Here is a 20,165-nt window from a genome sequence, read left to right on the forward strand (position 1 = left end):
CGCAGTGGCTCATCCACTGCAAGGTGCTGCCCGCCAACCACCGCGTCACCTGGGACTCGGCGCAGGTGTTCGACCTGGCGCAGACCCTCCGCGACGGGGTCCTACTGTGCCAGCTGCTCAACAACCTCCGGCCGCACGCCCTCAACCTCAAGGAGATCAACCTGCGGCCGCAGATGTCCCAGGTACGGAGCCGGGCCGCGCGCACGGCGCCCCCCGCGCCCAGCCGGCTAATTTCTTTGTGTAAATGCAAAGGTCCAGGTGCGCTCGGGGCGCCGCCCCGCCCCGGCTCGGCCTCGGGGTCCCCTGTCGCTGGAAGCGGTTCGGCGCGGGGGCTGAACGGTCCCGCCCGGCGTCCCGAGACGCTCTGTGAAACCGGGGAAGAAGTTGTCCCGGCGCGCCGTTTGCGGACGTTTGTTTGGAGAGGTGGGTGGGGGACTGTCCGAACGGCGACCAGGGGCTTTGATCCGGCTCCTGTACAATAAGGACAGAGGGGGCTGAGCCCAGACGATAGGATGGCTTGGCCAGTCGTCTGTTCCCGGCTTTGCGTCTCGTCCCCATGTTTTTTATGAAAGAGGAACCCCGACAAAGAGGACTCTAGGAAGTGGAGGGCGTTCCGGGTACCGTTATACCGAGGGGAGTGACCCGGGCCCAAGGGGAGGACAAGGGAGCAGGACCCAGCGGCTGCCCTCCGAGGCCCCCCGGAGCTGGAGCTGGTCGCCAGCTGGCAGGGAGCTGTTGGCGTGGACGGTGCGTCGTGGACCGTGTGCGAAGGAGCGACCCAGCCTCCCGGCCAGCACAGGAAGCCCGAAGTGCAGCTCGACCCCCCTTGCCTTCATTCCGGGCTCAGGGTTCCGGTGGCTGGCGCGGTGTGCACTCCTGGCCTCTGGGGCTGGCGGCTGGCGGGGGGAGGCGGGGGCGGCCACTGCAGCCCAGGGGTCGCTGGGGTGCACGCGCAGGGAGCTGTCCCTACACCCTTGGGCCGGCTCGATGGCCACATTTCAGTGGGATAGGTCGTTGATGCTGGCGGAAAGTTTTGTGCAGAAACTTGTTAAACGCGATTCGGGTTTTCTGTTTCACAATGTAAAGCAAAACAAATGACAAACCCGAATCACGTTGAACGTTGAAAACGAGAGGAGAGAGTGCCCTCCGTGACACTTTTTTAGGACAGTGCCTTTTAAGAAGGAGCTGGCTTTATGTGATTGCGAAACATTATGGATTTAGAGTTAGAGCACCCGCACTCATCTCTGGTTAATGAAGGTGGGGTTACCCCCGGAGCCCCCCTTACCTCTTAATCTGAGAGCATATTGTCCCTCTGCCTTATGGGTGGCAGTCACCAAAAGAGGACAGGCTTGGAGGTAGTGAGAGCCATACACGTTTAAAAGGTCATCTATCCACTGACATGTGGGCCCCTTCAGAGTTTTCCCAGCTCCGGCACTTCCATTGCCTGACAAGCTGCTGTCCTGAGCAGGTTATCCAGCCCTCCAGCTCGCCAGTTTCCATCCTGGCTTAAGGCCCCAGGAGGCAGTGTGGGCCAAGGCACCCTGGTCCACCAGGAAGGAGGAATGTGCATTTCCTGAAGCCTTTGGCTTCCTGGGACCCTTGGGCATAAATTGCTTGAAGTAATCAACATTTCCAGATAACCGGGGGTTTCCCATTTTTAACCTTCGAAATGTTATTTGAATGTGCAAAGTGGACGAAAATCTTTTCAAGTGTGTTGTGCTTGTCTCCTCTTAGACTGTAGGAGATGTCATTTAGTTGTTTCGATGACTAGGGATCATTTTCTAAAGCATTGTTACTGAACATTGAACACGTACAATGTTATGAGAGCTCTGACCTGTGCTAGGGGCACTACAGTGGAGATGTAATCCTCACAGTCAAGGGGTTATCACACTGCAATCAGAGAAACTACCAGATTATAATGAGATACATATGACAGCTAAATAGCCTTCCTCAGGCTCTGGAGTTCTCAACGCTGCTTAACCTGGAGCTCCTGGATCCCAAGTTCAGTGCAGCTTCCACAGTGAATGACCCTTGAGGAAAGGTGGCTACTGAAAGTGGATTTTGGAAGGATGCTACCAGAATTTACTGATGTCAAAGTTTGACTGGCTCTTAGCCACATTGCAATAGCTGAGTGCTGCTGGCCAGATGAACGCTTATTACTGTGAATATTGTGATTAAATGAGACTTATTAAATGGTTCCATGAAACAAGCTGATACATTTAGCATGCCTGTTGTGCCTAGCAAGTAATAACTTTATTATTAGCCAAATTAAAAACTTTCCCTCTGCTATTGTCACTTTAAAAGTAGTAAGTTACAAGTTCTAAAACAGTTGCAAAGGTCTACATGTTCCTTGGGGCTGACATCCCTCTTTCTCCAAGTACAAATGAGTCTTTCTAGTGAAAGGCTGCAACGGGCTCTGGCTGTGGGACTCCTGACTCATCGGCTCATTCACACCGCACACTGGAGTTCCCGGGACCCACCAGGACCCACCGAGGCCCAGGTAGCTTCCTGTTGAGTTTGCTCTTCTGACACTGGAGATGTTTTTATTTGCCCTTGTGGCTTTCTGCCCTAGGAACCCCTCTGCCCTCCTGACTTGGGTTCTGTTGATGCTTTTTACTTGACATAGACCATCTTCACACAGCATACAAGTTCCTAGGGCAGGCAATAGTGGGACACGCTGGCCTCAGAGTTCTGTGGTATTTTGAGACCATTATGAGCAGATACTGACAAGGGGAATGTTGCTATTTTGATATTTTGCTTGTTACTTGTTTTCTTTTTCTTTTTTAGGAAAACTCCCGAACCAATCCAAACTCACTGCTATTGAGGTGATGCTGACTCGTAGTAAACCAGTAGGACAGGAAAGAGCTGCTCGTGTGGGTTTCTGAGACTGTGAATCTTCATGAGAGTAGAAAACCACGTCTTTTACCCACACAGCACCTGGTGGTCTTGAACTGCTGATCTTGTGGTTACCTGGGCAACATGTAACCCAGTATGCCACCAGGGCTCCTTTTTTTTCTCTTACCGAGAGCATTTATCGTCAAGGGAAGGACACTGATGACACAGTGGCCAGGAACTGTGCTGTTCACCCCCAGGCTGTAGTGTGAACCCGTCAGGGACTCCCTGGGAAAGATGTGGCAGCTTGCTTCCATGAAGATGACGAGTCAGAAGGACTCCATGGCAGTGAGTTTGTTGGATCCCGGCCCTAGCCCGCCTTGTAGGGTCAGAATAGACTTGGTGGGTAGTGGGCTCATCTTCAAGCAGGAGTGGAATGGTCTTCTGCTCTCTCTCTCTATTCGTTAACCCCCTGCCTTGTTTCTACATTAAAAGAATAAGACACACTTCTCCACATACACTGATTGCTCTGTTATAAGCTTGTGTCTTAAGTTACTTGATTATGCTTCAAAAATAAAATTTATAAGGATCCTAATTCTTCTTCTAGACTGTATATATCAGCCTCTTTTTGGTCTTGGCATCTGGGTAAGAGGACCATCTTTTCCAGTTAAACAATTAGCACATGTCCAGTGATAGAGCTTTTAGCCCTTTAAAAATGTATTATTCTAAACCCTCACATAGATTTAATTTGATTTTATGTATAGTAGTTAAAGGACTAAACTTGAACCACATTTATGCATTTAACATACTGTTTTTATTATTGAGAACAAAGTTCAGCAAAATCCAGATGGTCAGTCAAGAGTAAAGAATTTTGTTGTTTGGCTATGTTATAGGCAAGCAACCCTGGTGGCACAGTGATTAAATGCTCAGCTGTTAAATGGAAGGTCAGTGGTTTGAATCCAGGATCTGCTTCATGGGAGAGAGATGTGGCAACCTGCTTCTGTAAAGACTACAGCCTTGGAAACCCTGTGGGGTATTTCTGCCCTGTCCTGTAGGTCATGACATTGACAATGGCAATGGGATAATAGCCTATGTTAACCAAACTTATTTTTCTTTCAAAACAATATTCTAGGCAGATGTAAAGCAAGTAAATAGTTCTGGAAGGGTCTATTTGCAATTGTAGTACTGGGGTATGCGGGGTGGGGGTGGGGAGCATCATGGAAGGGTGTGGGTTATGGGTTATGTCCCCTTTCCTAGTTAAAGTGTTCTTCATGAATACCCTGCTTTTCCTATAGATCTGCCATGGATAAGTTTAGGTTTATTATTTTTAATTTATATTATGCCCTGAGGTGGCAATAGTACATTTAATAAGTTGCTAATCAGGACACATGATACTTGATTGTCAGGCTTCAAGGATCCATTCAACAGATATTTACTCCTACTATATGCTATGACATACTGTCTTCAGACATTGGATGGAGTATTAAATCACCAAAGCCTCTCTCTGCCTTCTTCAGGTTTAATTCTGGTGGGGAGAGATAATAAAGACAATGATTTTATACATAGTCTGATGTGCTATGAAGAGATTTGAAGCAGGATTTGAAAGGGACTGAAGAGAAATGGCCGCACTCCTCTCCAGAGGATGGTCCTGGAGGCATCTTTGAAGAGGGAGCGCTTTTGCAGAGAGCAGAAGAGAATGAGGGTACAAGGAGACGTGAGTGTTTGGGAGACGAGTATCCGAGGCAGAAGGAATACCGAATGCTGAGTATGGGAGAGGAACTGTAAGATGACCAGGTGACTGAAGAGGAGTGAATGCAGAAAAGACCGGTAGCGTGAACTCAGAAGGAACATGGGGACCAGCTTCTTAGGACTTTTGGGGGGCATTGTAAGGGTGTTGTCTTTCCCTCTTCAGTGAAATGGGAGGCTAGTGGAAGGTTTGAATGAAGGAGTGATGTGACCTGGCTTACCATTCCAACAGGGTCCCTCAGGCTACTTTATGGAGATAAACTACAAGGCAACAAGAATAGAAGTAGTAAGGCTCAAATGCAGTCAGTTAGGCAAGAGACGATGTAACCCAGTGACTGCTGGGTAGATGGTGAGAAATGCTTGAACAATGGATATATTTGGAAGGCATGCCCCCAAAGTCCTAAACCCATTGCCTTTGAGCTGATTTTGACAGGAATCGAAAGATAGAATCTGATGGGAGGTATGAAAAGAAGGACGGAGGTAAAAATTACTCATGGACTTAGAGCCACAGAAACTGGAATAATGGCACTGTCATTTACTGAGCTGGAGAAGATGGAAAGGAGAAGAGCTTGGGGTGTGTTCGTGGGTACGGAGAGAGGGGAAGAACATCTCTTATATGGTCCAGGGCCTCTTGGGGTCAATGAGATTGTTTTAGTGGGCCTACCAGGTCAAAGTTCTTTTTATAATAATATCAATGAGATGGCCTTTGTCCTTTGTCGTCTCATTTCCCACACTGTGCAGTGGACTCTCCCAAAGGACTCAGGCTGCACTCATGTCCCTGCTGTGATCTCCCTGGAATGCGCATGACCATGTTTTAAAGGTTTCTCATCGTAAATGTGAATATGGTAAATATTGGTAGATATGACCTCCACAAACAAAGGGGTTCTCAATAACATTGGAAGACCATAAAGGGATCTAAGGATGAAAGGTTTGACTCTTGACTCCTGTAGATAACTATCAGATACCTTTTCCTCTTTGCTCGAACCTCCACACTTCTCAGCTTTCTCAAGCTCCCACCTTCTGACATCTGTGCCAGAGAGGCTGCCTTCTCTCCTAGGTGGATGTATTATCAAAGCCACCCCTCCTCCCAGCACTCCAACAAAGTCTCATTCCTTCTTTGGCTTTTCTCTCCACACTTTTCTGTTTCATCACTTTGGCCGGCTCTCCTGGGTCTTTCCCACCTGTAATCACATATGCTGTTATTTCTCTCATCTGATTCAGCATATGATTTTGAGGTGGCCACAAGACTTGATAGTGACTATCAGTATTATAGGACATGACTAGAATCACTAGTTCGATGTAAGGCACCGAGGCAAGTGGGCAACCTCCTTTTAATGCTCACTAATTCCCAGGGGGCAGTAGGATCAGATTCAGTTTCCTCACCCAGCTAAGAGCCGTGATCTGATCCTGCTTCATCTCTCAAAGATCCCTCTCATTCAGTGATCCTGACCGTCAGTGGCTTCTTGAATGGGCTGTGCTGTTAAATGTCTCTGTGCTGTCTCATCTGTCCCTTTCTTGGCATGAAACTTCCGTTCTCATAGTTGCACAAAGGTTGGATTCAAGAACATCCTCTTCGAGCAAGTCTTCCCTGACTGCTGTCCTGGGTCTGGTACTGTACTTTGAACTCCAAGCAAACCATCATGCGTCTTGCTCTGTTTGGCAATTTAATTTAATTTTTGCTTATTCATTTTTATTAGAAAGTGATACAAATACTCATACATAATAAACCCCAAACTAAACTCGTTGTCATTGAGTGGATTCTGCCTCATAGCAACCCTGTAAGACACAGAGCTGTCCATATGGATTTCTGAGACTGTAAATCTTTACAGGAATTGAAATCCTCATTTTTCTTCTTTTGAGTGGCCAATGGCTTTGAACTGCTGACTTTGTGGTCAGCAGCCCAGTGGATAATCCACTATGTCACTTGTCTCCTTCATTTATAATACTCAACTCACTGCCAACAAGTCAATTCTAACTCATAGCAACCTCATAGGACCGGGTAAAATTGTGCTGTGTGTTTCTGAGACTGTAACTCTTTAGTGGGAGTAGAAAGTCTCACCTTTTTCCCCTGGAGCTAGCGGAGGGGGGGGGGGGGGTAAGTTGGGGGACTGCAGTTAGCAACTCCAAGAGCAGCCACTACACCACCAGGGCTCCTTTTTCGTGTAAGATCAGCACTCATTAAATGTTGGATGACTGATTAAAATTGGTAACTTTCTGCTTACTGTCTTTTAAACAATTTAGGTGATGTACTCAACACTGTCATTTATACACACATGTACACATAGACTTCTTCATTTCAGTGCCCATACTAAGAATCGGTGATTCCACCCCTTATCAGCTGCAGACTTCACAGGGTGGCTGAACCAGCTTCCTTATTTTCAGAATAGGGATTAGAAAAGAGCCAACGTCTAGGGTGGCTGGGCTGTTCAGCGCCATCTAGTCGATTTCAACTCATAACGATCCTTGATGCTGCCGTAGAATTGCCCTGCAGGGGTGTCGAGGCTGTTAGCGCCCCAGGAGTGGATCCACAGCGTTGTTTTGTGGATTGAATAAATGCAAAATAAATGTTGACTAATTTTATGAGGCCGCTACTACTGCTTCTACAGAAACATACCAGCCAATGTCCTAAGAACACTTTCATGCATCAACTTATTCGGTCTCTCTGATACGTAGGAACCTCTCTGAGCCCAAAAGATGTTCAACAACTTACACTAACAAGTAGTTGCTGGTGGAGACAAGCATAGAAAGTTGACTTGCTTGAGGTTGAAGCCCTACTATCGTTGTCAAATTGCTATTGGTTTAGCTTTACCTTTCTACATATCCTTGTTTTTCTTAAATAAGCTTTTGGCACATTATATTGTGTTTTTAGGGGTCAACATGCATTCCATCTTCTGGTTCTATAATGTTGTGCTTATTTATTAGTTTAATGACTCTTGAATTGTTTTGACGAATTTTGGAGAAGAGATTCACATTGAAAGTGAACCAAGCATAAGTAAATGTATCCAGTGTTTACAAAAACATAAATGAATACTTCGCAGGGTGGTTTCTAAAGAACAGCTTCATAGTTTGAGAGTCACTCAAGGAGACTGAGGTCTTAAAACCGAGAAGCAGCAGCCTTGGTTCCACGGTGGCTAAGCGCTTGCCATTACCGAAAAGATCGACAGTTTGAGGTCTGCGCTGCAAGAGAAAGCTGTGACAGCTGGCCCCCATCAATCTCAGACTAAAGGGGACCCCACCACACCCACTTGCATGGCGTTGCTGCTGATTCATAGTGCCCCTCTAAGCCAGGGTAGAACTGCCTCGGTGGGCTTCCAAAACTGGTAACTCTTGCTCCCACAGACTGGCTCGTGCTTTCAAACTGCTGACATTGCGGATTGCAGCCCACTGTGTAACCACTATGCCACCAGCTACAGCCCCGTCAGGTTTTCAAGACCGTAATCATTACAGAAACAAAGTGCTACATCTTTCCTGAGTCGCTGGTGGGTTTGAACTGCTGATCTTTTGGTTAGCATTCAAACCCTTAACCACTGCACCACAGGGCTCCACATAGACTCACTATGCGTCAGAATTGACTCGATGGGAGTGGATTTAAAGCCGAGAAATATGACCAGTGACATTTAAAGTGAACTGAGTTCCCATCAGCAAGGCTATGTGCACATGAGACGGTGCACATCATAGTACATTTTATTATCGTTCATGGGAGTATGGTCTCCTCCTGTATTGCTGTGTTGAGCTGTTCCCTTGGAGGAATGCTTTCTGATTGGCTTTGTGGAGATTGTTAGTGTGGGCACCTCTGTGCTAATCGGACATTGAGTTGTACTTTTGGTTTGGGATATTGAGTTTATCAGCTGGATGGTTTTATACACATGTATTGAGGGGGGCAGACCTTTGACACACAAGGAAATAAAACCAGAGAAATCAAGGAAAGCTAATGAGTGAAATGGAGAGTGGTGTGCCTGGTCCTTCCTGGCCTTTATGACTGTGTCCTGTGACAGCTGACACAGGGTTGAATGCCCCACTCGGGAGCTGCCAGAATGCCTACATGTCCCTGAGATGCAGGGACACCATTGTTATAAATGGCATGCTTTGAAATGGGACACTTTACCCCCCTGCTTTATAACCATTCCTCCTGTAAATTCACAGGCCCCTATTCTTAGCTGCTGTTTAGATATCTTTATGTCCCACTTTCCCCCTCCCCACTTACATAGACCCTGTGTGATATTAAGGCCAGTCACAAGCTTATATTCACCCTTTCTTTGGCATTTGATGGGCAGAACCGGGAAGAGCCAAAGAAGTCGCTGCTGCTTCTGATTTCTGTTGAAAATTGTGTTGTATTTTGTGCTGCGATCTGAATGAGCTTTCAAAAGATGTGTTGCAAGATGATGTAGTCAGCTCTTGAATTGCTTGCTTAACCGGAAGCTAGCAGCATATGCAGCTCACATGGGAGTTCTCAAAAGGGTCAATTAATATGGAATATTTGATGATACACTTGATCCGTACCTTCCATGATTTTCAAAGTGCCTGCCTTAAAATAGAACTGTTAACAGCTGGCCTGAATGAATAGGCATCGTGCTTTTCTCTGCCATGAATGTCAGGAGCCTTTCCCCAAGAGAATGAGGCAGCATGGCTCAGTGGAAAGCCTCCAGGCCAGGAGTCAGGAGAGACCTGGGTTCTGATCCCAGCGCTGCCTCGGAAAGGCTGGGCAACCTTGGCAGGCTCAGGCTGGCTCACTTTCTTGTGTGTAGCAGATAACTGTGCATCTACTTTATTTTACCAAATTGGAGGTTTGTGGCAACTGTGCATCCAGCCAGCCTCTCAGCACGTTTTTTCCCCTAACGTGCTCACTTCATGTCTTTGTGATACATTTGGGTCATTTCCACACTATTTCAAGCTTTTTCGTGCTTTATTGCAATGTTTGCTTTATTGTGGTGGCTGGGACCCAATCTGCAGTGTCCCCAAGGTGTGCCTGGTGTGGCTGCTTGGTACCTGTGTCTTCCTCTATGAAAAGAGGGCACAGAAGCTGCCACACTGTAGGCAATAGTGGCAAAGGTGTGCATGTGCAATAGCGTGCTGACATAGCAGGTGGTTTGTTTCTTTTCCAACACCTATTTAGCTCCCCCATGGCAGATGCTCTGCTTTGAGGAAGAGAAAGCTTTGGGACCAGACAGAAATGTGTGAATCCAATTGCTCCCACTCATCCCCTGCCTGTGCCCCGAGTTACTTTTCTTGTTGAATCTGTTTCCACATCGGATTGACCAAGGTGAGTGAAATCTACATCTCAGGCGTGTGGGGAGAATTTGGTGAAAAGGTTATTGTTGCTGTGGTAGAATTGACTCTAACTCGGCACAGACTCGAACTGCTCTGTGGGATTTTCAAGGTCACGGCTTTTAGAAGCAGCTTTGCAGGCAAGCCTGTCTTCCAAGGCACTTTTGGATAGGTTTCGAAGTGCTGACCTTTCAGCTCTTGCTTGTTTGGGTTGCCCAGGGATTCTGCAAACGAAAATGATGTACTTAAAATGCCTGATGTGAAGATAGGTGCCCGGTAAGATTCATTGCCCTCTTCCTCCTTTCCCTGCTTGGTCACCCTAAGTTGGTGTGGCAGCAATGGTGAATTCTTATCACTGCTCTGCAGGTGAGGAACTGGGGATGTGCACCAGTGAAGGAACTTTTCTCAAGGTCACCCAGACAGGAAGAGTTGAAGATAAGGACTTGATTCCCATGCCCCCATCCCAACTTCAGTGAAGTTTTCCTTACCTGCTGTCTGTCTCAGTAGGTAGCTATTGAATGACATGAGGGGACACCTGGAAAAATGGGGGGGTGGGGGGTGGAGCAAGTCCTGCTCAGCAAACGTAAAAGGACACGGTGTTAGTTTGCATGGAGATTTGCCGTGTTTAAAATAGAAACACCCAAAATAATAAAAACAGCTTCCAGTCTGTGAGAGGCGGTACAGTAGAGTCTGACTACCTAGTTTGTGGGTTACTTACTTTTTGGTAATTTTGTAGCTCCTCTGCTTTCACCTTGGTTCAGTTATCATGGGGATTCCTGTGTATGAATGCATGATTGGAATACACTGGCACAGGGCTGGCAATGTTTCTTTCTGTTATAGATGAGTTGGAGCAACTAACGACACCATTAAATGGCGGTTCATTTGGGCTTTCCTGAAGATTCTGGGCATTGGAAGCTGAGTAAGGCTGGACCCATGAAGCTGCTTTCTGGAGTGAGGGGACTGCAGACACGCCCTTGTATAACCGGGCAGTGAGCTGGGAGCCACTTGAGTTAGAGTGAGTGGGCATAGCAAATGGTTAGCAATGTTATGTGGGTAATACTTTTCTGGATGTATTGTCAATTTTGCTGATGTGCAAAGGATGACACTTCAGCCACAAAGTTTTGTGTGCTGCCACAAAGCGTTTTGTGTGCCTGTGAGTGGCTCGAGTACCTTTCCAGTGTTCGTAGATGTTTTTCTCGCACCTCCTGTGAAGAGCTACCCTGAGTCTCTCTGCTTTTGGAAGGCTGGGAGAAAAGCTCAGCCTTGGGCTTGGAGTCTGGCTTCTGCACGCTCGAGGAAAGAAAGTCAGCCATTGGATGTTACAAGGCGAGTGCAAAAGTGCACGCAGGTGGGCCAGGGAGCCGGGGCCAGGAAGAGGACAGAGGCCTGAGTGGTTGCTGGAGAGGAAGGAGGTTTGAGCAAGAAAACTGAACGGGGAGAGTGTGTGCAAGCTGAAGTGTGTGCAAGACATTCAGACCTCGGCGTTGCCCTCCCCAGCAAGGCAGTTATTCAGAGAAATGATGAAATAGCCTTAGTAGCCTTCATCCTGGAATAGGACTGTGCTGCTTGCATTTGGTGGTGAAGGCATTTAAATAGATATCTTTAGTGCATGGCTGGAGCATCAGACGATGGCCTGTTGGAGTACCTTGAATGGTGAGGGATCAGAGACCACCCTGCCTAACAGACCCCTCAGGTTCTGAAAGGTGGAAGGTGGGAGGAAGCCTGCTCTTTCTCTCTCATGCCCTCAAACTTAACTCTTTAGCCTTTCAGCTCCCTGCGCGTCAGGTGATTGCTGTCTCCCTGCCCCCTCTGCTCCATCATCATTGGCTGCATACACCCGAGTCTTAGCCGAATGCATCATCAATCTTTCAACTTGCATCTAAGTCCCCTTCACCTTTGGGGCCACTATCTGAGCAGTTACCCCAACCCTGATATCCTCACCTCCACAGGCTTTTCTGCTCTTGTGATTGAATTGAAGAGAGGTGCTGACAAAGACTGAGAAGCCAGGTGCACCTGGCTCTCCACCTGTTTTTACTGTTCACCTCCACTGCCACTCAGGATGGCTTCATTGCCCTCTATGTGATGTCTCACAGTGCACCCTCTCATTTCTCAGTCCTACGCCAGCCGTCCACAGCCCAGGCACCCTACACCCCTATCGTTATCCCTCAGACAAAAAGAAACAACCCCCTGTCATCAGGTTGATTCAGACTCAGATCCACCGTGGAGGACAGAGTAGAATTGCTCCTTACCACCCCCACCAACCAAAACACAACACAGCGAGGAAACAAGCTCACTGCCCTCGAGTCTGTTCTGAAATGTGACTTCTCTCAGTCCCTCCCATGCAGCTTCCCAAGAGGGTGGCAGAAGTAGTAGCTCTTCCAAACTTTGTGTACACACTTGTTCTCTATTCCCGCAAGAGAGTTTTGGTTATTAAAAGAAGTTTAATACATTAGAATTCCAGAGAGGGTGCTATGAAAACATTTGACTCTTTGCAATTGGCAGTATACATTAGAGGCACTTTTTGGGTGTGTGAGTGGTCCCCAGAGCCCAACGGGTACGTGAGTGAGCGTCGTTGGTGCACCAGCAGCTCATGAGTCATGCCTTCCAGTCTCAGGGACAGTGAGGCTGCCTGCCCCCACTTGCAGCCAGCTCACAACAGCTGCTTATTTTTGCAAGTTTTCTTTCTTTCTTTTTTGGTTGTAATATTATCATGCACTTAGTGCAAATTGTCTCATAATTGCATATGCAAATGCCTGGCAGGAAAAGGGAATTTTGCCACTATACAGATTCTTCAAAATATAGATTTTGCAGAAGATTATGAAAGTCCTTGGAAATGTATTTTTGAAAAAGCATTTTTTTGACTAAATAAAGTAAGGTTAGGTCACATCCAGCCACAGAAGAAATACTCAAGTTCAGATTATTTATGATCCCAGAATATTTGGAAAACGAATCCTGTATTTGCCCAAGCAGTGTACACGGGGGTCCTGTAGACTCTAGCAAGATCTCATCAGTGAGGGACGCCAGGATCTGGAGCGCTGGACTCAGGAGGAGCACCAGTGATGCTTCCAAAGACACTCGGACAGGAAAGACGTGACATAGTTGCTGTGAACATCAGTTTTATCCCTGTAGATTCTAAAACAGGAAGCTGAATTCCAGATAACTTATGCAGAGGCTCTGGTAGCTAAATCCTTATTGAATTTTATTTTTAAAAAAACAACTGGCTCTGTACTCAGAATGTTACTCATCTACTTAAAATTGTGTTTCAATTCTGAATCATTTTGAATATGCAGTTCTATTTGGCGACCTTCAGTGATGAGAAAAGGTGAGTGATTTAGGATTCTTCCATGGTCACTTTGGTAAAGAATCTAATTATTTTCTCTGTACGATCACCTCTTCTCTAATGAGAGCACCTGTTTCACCGATGCATATAAATCAATGTGCCATCTATCTAGCGGTACCAAGCAGCTTGGACCCCATACCTAGCTGCCAACTAGTTAAAACCCAAGAGATAAAACACATGCATTTAAAAAATAGCAGGCTAGGGAGACTTACATCAGACCTACAACCAGCACCTACACTTAATATTGTGAAAATGTCAATACTATCCAGAGCAATCAATAAAGATAATTTAATTCCAATCCAGACTCCAGTCATTCTTCAAAGAAATGGAAAAACAAATCACCAACTTTATGGGGAAAGGAAAGAAACCCAGGATAAGCAAAGCACTACTACAAAAGAACAAAGAAGGAGCCCTCTCTCTCCCTGATTTCAAAACCTCTTACATAGCCACAGTGGTCAAATAGCTTGATATTGGTACAATGATGGACATGTAAACCAATGGCACAGACTAGAGAACTCAGAAACAAACCATGTACCTAAAGACAACGGATTTCTGATAAAGGGGTAAAGCACATTACACGGGAAGATATAGTCTCTGCAACAAATGGTGCTGGCAGCCTGGATCTCGATTTACAGAAGAATGAAGCAGGACCCATACCTTACTCCGTGTCCAAAAATGAATGAAAGATGGGTAGAACTAAAGGTCAGCCTAGCACCATGAAGATCATCAATGAAAAAATAGGGGTAAACTTGTGGGCCTTCATGTATTCGTCATTCTCTCTCATTAGTGTTTTCTTTCTGAATTCAGTGTTTGGAGAGAATTTAAAAGGAACACACTTGAAGTTCCTCAAAGTGTCATTTTTACATGATGGAAATCCAAGAGCCCAGAATTCTTCAGGGAAAGCTTTGAGAGATAGAAACACCTTCTGGAGTATATAGACCTGGATATAGGTGAAATTGAGAAACAATAGATTCATATTTTTACATTTTTATTTAATAAAGGTTTCTATGATTTTGTAGCAAAACTTTACGTTAGACCGGGTTGACTAGAGAAACAGATCCAGTGAGACCAATGTGTGTAAGAGAGAGTTTTATGTCAAAGAGCAATTGCATATTGAGAAAACATCCCAGGCCAGTCCAGATTAAGTCCATATGTCCACTAAATTCCACACTAGTCCATAAATTCTTCTTCAGACTCACTCACACTTGCAACAAAGCTGAATGCAGGAAGATTACAGATTGCTGGGTGAAAAGTCTTGTGGACCCAGTGGCGGTGGAAGCATCTCGGCACTGGCTCAGGTCTCCGCATGGCTCCTCCAGCTCTCCGGGTGTGGCTCCTCACAGCAGGAAGGTGAAGTAGTGACCTGCTCCTCTCGGGTCTCAGCAAGCCTCCATGCGGTTGTCAACAGGAAGATGAAGGCAGAGAGAGAGGAAGTTCCCAGAATCCTCATGAGAAGGCCATGCTCACAAGGAGGCAGCATCAGGCTGTGACCTGATTGTCAGCCTAGGCTCCACCACTTTACTCTTAATATCCTCAAGTTGACACGAGATTATGTAGCTACCACATAGTTTATCTTTGTATCCGGAAAGAACATGGACTCCAACCCCATTATTTGGGTGTGAGGAACAGAAGAATTTCTCTTAAATTGTCTCCCCAAAATATATGCCAGACTTAGCTTGAGAATGACTGTTCATTAGGTAGTGAAAATAGGTCAGAGGTTATTCTCCTTAACATCAGCCATCTAGTGGCTAGACTATTAGTCTGACTCACCCTAAATAAGACCCACTCCCTTCTGATAAGGGTAGTGGTGGTCTGTTTACTTGCAGGAGATACCAGAGAGGGCAAACCCGCCCAAGGATGACCAAGGTTAGGTAGCCATTATCAGCTGTCTAGATCAAGCAGACACCACTGTTTATCCCACAACAAATGTGGGCACACCCCTGGGTGATTCCCTCCTATTGATCGTATTGCCTATGTCGCTACCCCTCCCTGTGACTTAGGTTATTGTCTGCTATCAGGGGACTTGCATGCCTCCCAGGATAGTAATTGCTGCTTTATTGTATGAGACACCAGAATGATCAAACCTGTCCAAGGATGAATTGTACTGCCCTACTCTGTGACGCATAATGTATCCCCCTAAAGTAATATGATGCATGGTTAGCAATAAATAAGGAGGCTCCTTGGTTCTCAGGAAGGTGGCTAGCCAGGGGTAGCTGGCAGAGTGGTAGCTAGCTGAGGGTGGCTGAGGAAGAAGAGATGCTTCCCGTGAGGGCTGCTCCCATGAGGACGGTGGATGAGAGGGCTGCTTCCTCAAGGGAGGCGGCTCCTGCTCTGGCAGCCGGGTTCCCCCTACGAGGACCACCAAGCGGGTGGAGGTGAGCAATGCTACCATGTAATATGTCTGACTGTATTGTATTATCTCTCATGCTCTCGATGACTTTAATATAATACGTATATAGCTCAACCGTACAATTGTGCATTACTGAACCCAGAAGTAGTATTACTGTACCAGTGAGTTATAGTAGCGTGTGGGGTTGGTACCCCACACCACTCCCTCTTTGTCGTTTTTAACTTAATACTACAGTTGGGTGACTGGGCAAGTCCATTTTTTCTTGTTTGTGAAATAATTCATACCTCACAGCTAAGAACAAGAGAACTAAGAAGGGCAAATCACTAATCAGCATGTTGGTAAATACTGCTTAGTCAGTTTCAACTTAGAGCTATCCCATCTAGAACAGAACTAAACACCACCTAGGCCTGCATCATGACAATTGCTGTATTTGAGCCCATTGTTGAAGACCCTGTATCAGTACATCTCATTGAGGGTCTTCCTCTTTTTTGCTGACCCTCTATTTTACTAAGCATTATGTGTTTTTCCAGGGACTGATCCCTCCTGATAGGGAACCCCCGATGGTATAGTGGTTACATGTTTGGGCTGCGATCCACATGATCGGCAGTTCAAAACCACCAGCCGCTATGAGGGAGAAATTCTGGGCTTTCTACTCCTGTAAACAGTTCTAGTCTCAGAAACCCGCAGTGGGTTGCTATGAGTCAACATGGCAGTGATCCCTCTTGACCCGCGCGCGCACACACACACACACACACACACACACACACACACACTGTTGGATCTTCATCAGCAAGTGCTTCAAATCCTCTTCACTTTCAACAGGAAGCCGTGCCATTTGCATATCTCAAGTTGTTAAGAACCTTCCTCGAATCCTGGTGCCACATTCTCCTTCATACGGTCCAGCTTCTCCGATTCTTCGCTGAGCAGACAGATTGCATCAGTGACAGGATACGGCACCTTTCCTGATTTAAAACCATGCAGTCTTCCCTTGTTCTGTTCTAACGACTGCCTCTTGATCTAAGCACAGGTCTCACATGAGCACAATTATGGTACATGCTTTGAAATTCCTCTACTTCACAGTGTGATCCATTGTTTGTTGTAGTCCACACAGTCCAAGGCCTTTGCATAGTCATCCGAGCACAAGTAAACATCTTTCTGGTATTCTCTGTTTCTGGCTAAGATCAGAAGTGATATCCCTTGTTCTAAGTTCTCTTCTGAATCCAACTTGAATTTCTGGCAGTTCCCTGGCATTGGACTACTGCAAACATTTTAAAATTACCTTTAGCAAAGTTATATTTGCATTTCATATTTCTGATATTTCTGCATCCTGTTGGATCACCTTTCTTTGGAATGGGCCAGTTAGTAGCCGTCTTCCAGCTTTCTTGGCATACATGTGTGAATGTTCCCAGTGCTTCATCAGCTCATTGAAGCATTTCAGTTGATGTTCCATTAAATTCCTTGGGCCTTGCTTTTGGCTAATGCTTCCAGTGCAGCTTAGACTTTTTTTTCTCTCAAATACCATTAGTTCTTGACCATTTGCTGACCATCTCTTGAAATGGTTGAATGTCAACCAGTTCTTTTTGGTAGAGTGACTCTGCATATTCCTTTATTTTCTTTTGATGCTCCCTGCCTCACTTAATACTTTTGCCTACAGAATCCTCCAGTAGCACAACTCAAGGCTTGTGGGCTTTTTTGTTTTTGGTCTTTTTCAGTCCTTTTAGCTTGAGATAGGCTCTGTTTCCCTTTGGTTTTCTTACTCCAAGTCTTTGCACATTTGAAAAATTCTGTTCAGATCTTTTACATCACAATTTCTTCCATTTGCCTTAGTTACTCTACATTCAAGAGCAAGTTTCAGAGTCTGTTCCAACATCCATTTGGCCTTTTCTTTCTCTCCTGTCTTTTTAATGACGTGTTGATTTCTTCATGTATGATGTTCGTGATGCCATCTCACAACTCATCTGATCTTTGCTTATTAGTGTTTAATAATGTATCAAATCTAGTCAGGAGGGCCTCTCTAAGTTCAGGTGGGGCATACTGAAGGTCACATTTTATTGCTCATGGACTTGTTTTAATTTTCTTCAGCTTCAACCAGAACTTGCATAGGAGCAGTTGGTAGTGGATGCACATTCAGGGCCCCGCCCTCATTCTGGGCCATGATATTGAGCTTTACCATCTTCTCTTTACAAAGATGTGGTTGGTTTGATTCCTGTATATCCCATCTGACAAATGCCACATGTACAGTTGCCATTTGTGGTATGGAAAACATGGTATTCTCAATGACTAAATCTTGGGTTTTTCAAAATTTTATTATGTGATCTTCAGCTTTACGTCTGTCACCACCACTCCAGTTCCAACTACCAATCCTACCAGTCCTTTTACATTCTAGTCTCTAGTTACTATCAGTGCCTCTTGATTGCATGTTGAACTTCTTTAAGCCTGAAAATGTTGGTAGAACTCTTCAGTCTTTAATCATTGGCCTTAATGGTTTGTATGTAAATTTGAATAATGGTCTCATTAACTAGTCATCCTTGTAAGTGTATACATATTATCCTATCATAGAATTGTACTTCAAAATATTGAAATTTTTAAAAATAATGAATGTGATACCATTCTTCTTGAATTTATCATTCACAGTATAATAAACTATGATTTTCCAATTCATAATGGTCATACTGGTCCATTTCAGGTCACCATTGCCTAGGATATTGACCTATATACATTGCACTTAATTTTTGATTACTTCCATCTTTCCTAGACTCCTATTTGTACACTGAATGTCCAGATTATTAGTTAATGTTTGAAGCGGTTTCTTCTCATTTTGAGTTATTTGCCATTAGCAAATGAAAGTTCTGAAAGCTTTGCTCTGTTAAGGTGGTTCCATTGTAGAAGGTAGCTCTACTCTCCTTGCATTTTAAGTGCCGTCCAACTGGGAGGTGCGTCTTCAGGCACTGCATCTCATAGTGCTCTGCTTCCATTCAGAAGGCTTTTGGTGGCTAATTTCTCGGGAATGAGTCACGTATTTGTTCTGCTTACTCTGTCCAGTCTGGTAGTGCCACTGAAAGCCTTCTACCCGAGGTGACTTGTTGGTATTTGAAATTCCAGGAATTGACTTGATGGTGGTGAGTTTGGTTTTGGAGCTTCCAGCAAGGCAAAGCCACCATAGCAGGCTGACAAAATGGTAAGTTGTGGTCCAGGAACATAGTAGGCACTTTGTGGTGGTTACATAATCTCATGTCAACTTGAGGGTATGAAGAGTGAAGGGATGGAGTTTAACTTGTCAATCAGATCACAGTCTGATGATGCCTCCTTGTGGGCATGGCCTTCTCATGAGGATCCTAGAACGTCCTCTCTGTCTGCTTTGTCTTCCTGTTGACAAGCCCTGCAGAGACTTGCTGATACCTGTGAGGAACCACTCTCTGCTTCACTTTCCCATTGACGAGCCACTTTGATCCACGCTGATGGCAGCCAGAGTGCTGGAGGTGGGTCCTCCGTCCCTGGATCCACAAGACGTTGCACTCACTGGCCTGAGGATCTCCCTCCATTTTGCATCATTGCTTGTGTGTGTGAGTCTGAAGAGGGATTTATGGAGTAATATTGGGCTTATGGGTTAATATTGGACTTATGGGCTAATATTGGACTTGATCTGGACTGGGGTGGGATGTTTTCTCAATATATAACTGCTCTTTGCTATAAAGCTCTCTCTAAATCATATTTGAGTGTCCTTGGATTTGTTTCTATAGTCAACCCGGACTAGCACACACTTATAGGAAGATTGTTTCCCTTCTATACCTCCATCCCATCGTCTAATATTTTCATAGCCATAGATATTTCCATAGTTCTTCCCCCCCCACCCCAGCTTATATCAATTTACAAATTTTTGTTTTTGATTGTATTCTGCTATCTTCAGAGTTTGTATTTAGAGTCACTGAACCTAAAACTTGGTGTATGGTGGATTTGAAAATACTGTCTTTTATCTAGCCGTATAATTCTATTAGCAACTTCATATGTGACAGCTGTGCTAGAAAAAAAGACAGAAACAGTACTCTACATGGATTTCAGAGAGCATTCAAATCCTGACTCTAACCAATTGGCTTTTCAATCTCTGAGCCTCTTCGGCTCCATTTCTCTGAGCCGTGCCTCCATTTTCTCATACCTGGGGGCTCCTTGTATAGGGAAAAGTCAGTGGGCTTCGAGTTCAAATCTTGGATCAGCTACTAACTTGCTGTGTAGTTTAGGTAAGTTATTTTATGTATTTCTACCCTCAGCTGCCTCCCCATGACCATGTTGTTGTGAGGCTCACATGAGATGACAAGTTCAAAGCTCAGAACTTGCTTCTCACATTGTATGCTATAAATAATCTCGTAGCTTTAACAATCCCTTGGCGAATATTATTGTGTTCAGCATTATTAACACCTGCTTCCATAGGTAGCTGAATGTTCTGTATGGGATTTAATTATTGCCGAAGAAACTGATTTTGGGGGACTGAGTAATTTTCTTAAAGTCACATCAAAGAAGGTTATAAAGTAGCATGAAACTGTGAAAGTGATAAATAAAAACCAAGCTCCAAACTCACTGTCATTGAGTCGATTCTGACTCATATTGATCCTATAGAATGAAGGAGAACCACCCTAT

The 20,165-nt window shown here is 45.2% G+C and overlaps 1 protein-coding gene across 1 annotated transcript in view; it reads left to right on the forward strand.

Annotated features, from left to right (window-relative positions):
- The window catches only part of VAV3 (vav guanine nucleotide exchange factor 3), a 417,371-nt gene that overhangs the window by 2,292 nt on the left and 394,914 nt on the right, over positions 1-20,165 (forward strand). The window contains exon 2 of the mRNA XM_045292020.1: positions 6-182. Within this exon, the coding sequence (XP_045147955.1) occupies positions 6-182 (177 nt within the window). The remainder of the gene's footprint in view (positions 1-5; positions 183-20,165) is intronic.

This window comes from Echinops telfairi, unplaced genomic scaffold (assembly GCF_000313985.2).
Source record: "Echinops telfairi isolate 266 unplaced genomic scaffold, ASM31398v2 ScPeMD7_443;HRSCAF=831, whole genome shotgun sequence".
Lineage (NCBI taxonomy): Eukaryota > Metazoa > Chordata > Mammalia > Afrosoricida > Tenrecidae > Echinops > Echinops telfairi.